The sequence below is a fragment of the Glycine soja genome, chromosome 18 (genome assembly GCF_004193775.1).
Source record: "Glycine soja cultivar W05 chromosome 18, ASM419377v2, whole genome shotgun sequence".
NCBI classification, from domain to species: Eukaryota; Viridiplantae; Streptophyta; class Magnoliopsida; order Fabales; family Fabaceae; genus Glycine; species Glycine soja.
In genome coordinates, this window is record NC_041019.1 from 24,393,781 (window position 1) to 24,397,095 (window position 3,315).

Here is a 3,315-nt window from a genome sequence, read left to right on the forward strand (position 1 = left end):
AGAAGCACATGTCTAAGCGGCTGAATAAAAAAAAGCACTTTCTATATCTAACTAAGTAGAAGCTATTTCATTTCACGTTTGTTTTTATTAAAAAATTGAAGCATTTCATTTGGACGTAGAGGCAAACAAACACATGGTTAGTATCGATGGATTGATCTCGGCATGTGCCATTGAGCATAGCAAGCAATCTCTAAGAAATTTGAAAGAACTGAAGTGTCTCTGCAGCCAACAAATAATTATGAAGAGAAATTGGTCGTTTTTTTGTGGGAAATCATTTAAATTAATTCTCATATATAACTCATCAAAGTGGTCCATTCTACAATATGAAAATTCATAATCAGACAATTATTTAGGCCAACAACATATGTAGTGTAAAGAATCAATCAATCAATCAATTGTATCAACAAAAGAAACATCAACATACTATATATGGAGTGGAGATGATATGATATGGTGGAGGAAGACCTCCTCCAAGTACAACCGATCGAGCACCGAATTTCATTGAATGCTTCCCCTGGTATCCCCATGGATTTTTGCTTGTCCAATTCCACAAATCCCTGCACATTTCCTCTATACCGTATTTTGCCTTGCACCATTAAAAAAAACGATAATAATAATAACTTTAAACTATTTATCGGCAATGCAGCATAGTAGGTTGGTCGTCTGTTTTATAGACCTCATCCTTTTAATTACCAATTCATAAGCTGGCTTCTCATAATTATGCAGAGTAAACCATACAATTATAAAGCTAATCTTTAATTTTGTTGTGCATGAGTTAGTAAGTAGGTTTATAATATCGCCAGAGATAAAAAATGATAATGATCATGGAATTGAGAGGAGGAAGTAAAAATAAAGAAAGTGATGGTGGGTACGTACTTCCAACCAAGTTCTTTCTCAGCCTTGTTCGTAGATGCATATACAGCAGTAGCATCCCCGGGTCTTCTGGGACACATTTTTAATGGAATTTTCTGGAAAATTAAGAAATCAGGTTGAGTGGATGATTCATGTGAGCGAGGAGAGGAAGATGAAAAATAATATGATATGACCTTGTCGGAAGCTTTTTCAAAGGCAGCAACCATTTCAAGCACGGATGTGCCATGCCCAGTTCCAAGATTACCAAACTATTTGGTAAGTTCCATTCCCACCTGAATTGCATAAAAATAACAAACAAACAAAAAATAGCAGTGACAACAATATACTCTTAATGGCAGTCATAACAACCATTATTGCCTATCCAAAAGAAATAATTTCTCTGTAGTATCAAGTATGATCATATACACAGGTAGTTGAATGGTATTTGCATTAACAAATGTTGCATGTGTATCTATCAACTGCAAAGTCGAGAGCATAGCTGTTGTTAAGCCTCCAAAGTGCTATTCTAAACTGAATTTGTGTTTTATATATGTTGTCCAAGAGAAAATCTTTCACCATATTCATTCAACTGGAAATATTGCACAACATTCATTTCATAGTTTCTAAATATTTTCTACCCTATATTCTGCAGAACCTTGTTGTTTGCTAAGTAGGGCCTCCATTAGGAGCTTGTAATAGGCCTCTTCAATAAAGCATCATCCTTGATTTCCACCATACACCTGAAGAAGCCCCCACACCACATGTTAAAAAGTAAACCAAAATTATGAAAACAAAATATTTAGCACTTGTTTTGCTTTAACTATTCGGAGAAGCGAAAACCAACATCGAGAAGCTCATTAACCGTTCGTAGAATCAGTTGTGTCCTAAATCCAAGTGGATGCATTGCGTCCAGGGCAGCATCCATGCGCATGATACCCTGCATCTTGTTCTGCAGACAAAATAAAACACCATTAAGGAAGGGAAAAATGTTAGAAAACTCACAAACACGTTAAAACAAAACAAAAACAAAAACTTGGCAAACATAATACGATAAAAATGCAAAAATATTCACAAAAAGTTCAGTGAATGAGGAAGAAACTCAAGAGGGTAACTAAATAGGGGGGAGAAAGTGCACGAAAGTGTGAAATGAAGGACCTTTTTGTTTTGTCTTGCTCTTGATGCCATTTCTAAGCCTTCTTTCAGCACAAGAAAAAGAAAAGGCCCTTGCTTTTCTTATAATGATCAAAGTGGAGATTCTATAAGGGAAAAACACTTCAAATATGTAATGTGACCCTCTATTCTCTTCAACCTTTCACCCTTTAATAGCTTACTCTCTTCTCTACAGTCAAAATAAAGAAAGCTTTTTTAGTCTCTTCTTGCTCCATGCCAGACAGTTCCGCCATGAACCCCACTCCACACGAGTCCTTATCCATAGCCACCACATTACCACCAAAAGCCCAAAACTTATTCAAACCTGCACAACACAAAATCCAATCCGCATCATGGGTGACCGTTTATAAACCAAAAAATAGTAAACTAAAAGAAGAAAAAAAATATATGAAAGAGAAAGGAATGAAATATATCAAATACCAAGAATAGATGCTTGGAATTGTGTAGAAGAGAAAAGGAATCCATGAACCAAAAACTGATCTCACACACAGTATCTCTCTCTGTGTGAAAGACGGACATTGGAGGTGGTGGTGGTGGAGGACCTTGCTGCTTTGAGAGAGAGAAAGCTTCCAAGTTGTACGGAGAAAGAAAGTGAGTGAGAGAGAAAGAGAAAGGACCCTTTTGCCATGGGAGAAAGAGAAATGGAAAAATAAAAAGAAAACCGAAAAGACTTGGGATGAAGATTGGAAAAGAAGACACCTGCAACAATACGTGGAGCAACCAAGGGAGTGGGAAATGAAAAGGTTAGAAAAGAAGACACTTGGAACAATACGTGGAGCAACCAAGGGAGTGGGAAATGAAAAGGTTAAAAGACCAAAAAACCAAGGAAATGGACAGGTGTCACAACCTTAGGTAGGGGCATTTTAGAATTTTCCAGGGGTATCTCTTTTATAGATAGTATATATAGATAGTTACTTGACAGATCAGTCCAATAAAAGTGTCCTAGGAAAATAAGCAAATTCTTTAAAAAGCATGTGTTAGATTCAAGAGGTGGCGCTAGGCGCATTTATTGATGGCATTATAGAGCTTGCAATCACTCTGATGCTCAAATTAATAAAGATATAGGTCGAGTGAAAGAATGAATTAATGTTAGTTATGTACCAACATTTTGTGCCTTTTATACCATGTTTTCGGATGAGCAAATCTATGAAGCATTCTTAAAAAAATGCTTTTAACATCGATTATTAAAGACTTTTAATATCGATTATTAATCAATGTTAAAATTATTGATGTGAATTTATCAATATTAACATCGGCTGTTTAAAACCCAATGTTATTGTAGCAAAAAACAAC

At 35.8% G+C, this 3,315-nt stretch overlaps 1 protein-coding gene across 1 annotated transcript; it reads right to left on the reverse strand.

The window, feature by feature from the left end:
• Positions 1-269: 269 nt before the first annotated feature.
• Positions 270-1,368, reverse strand: LOC114394543 (UDP-glucose 4-epimerase GEPI42-like). Its single transcript, XM_028356155.1, has 3 exons — positions 1,047-1,368; positions 877-968; positions 270-587 (listed from the first exon to the last, which is right to left on the reverse strand). The coding sequence occupies exons 1-3, from the start codon at positions 1,077-1,079 to the stop codon at positions 416-418; spliced, it is 297 nt and encodes a 98-aa protein (XP_028211956.1). The 5' UTR covers positions 1,080-1,368; the 3' UTR covers positions 270-415.
• Between the last annotated feature and the right edge of the window lie 1,947 nt (positions 1,369-3,315).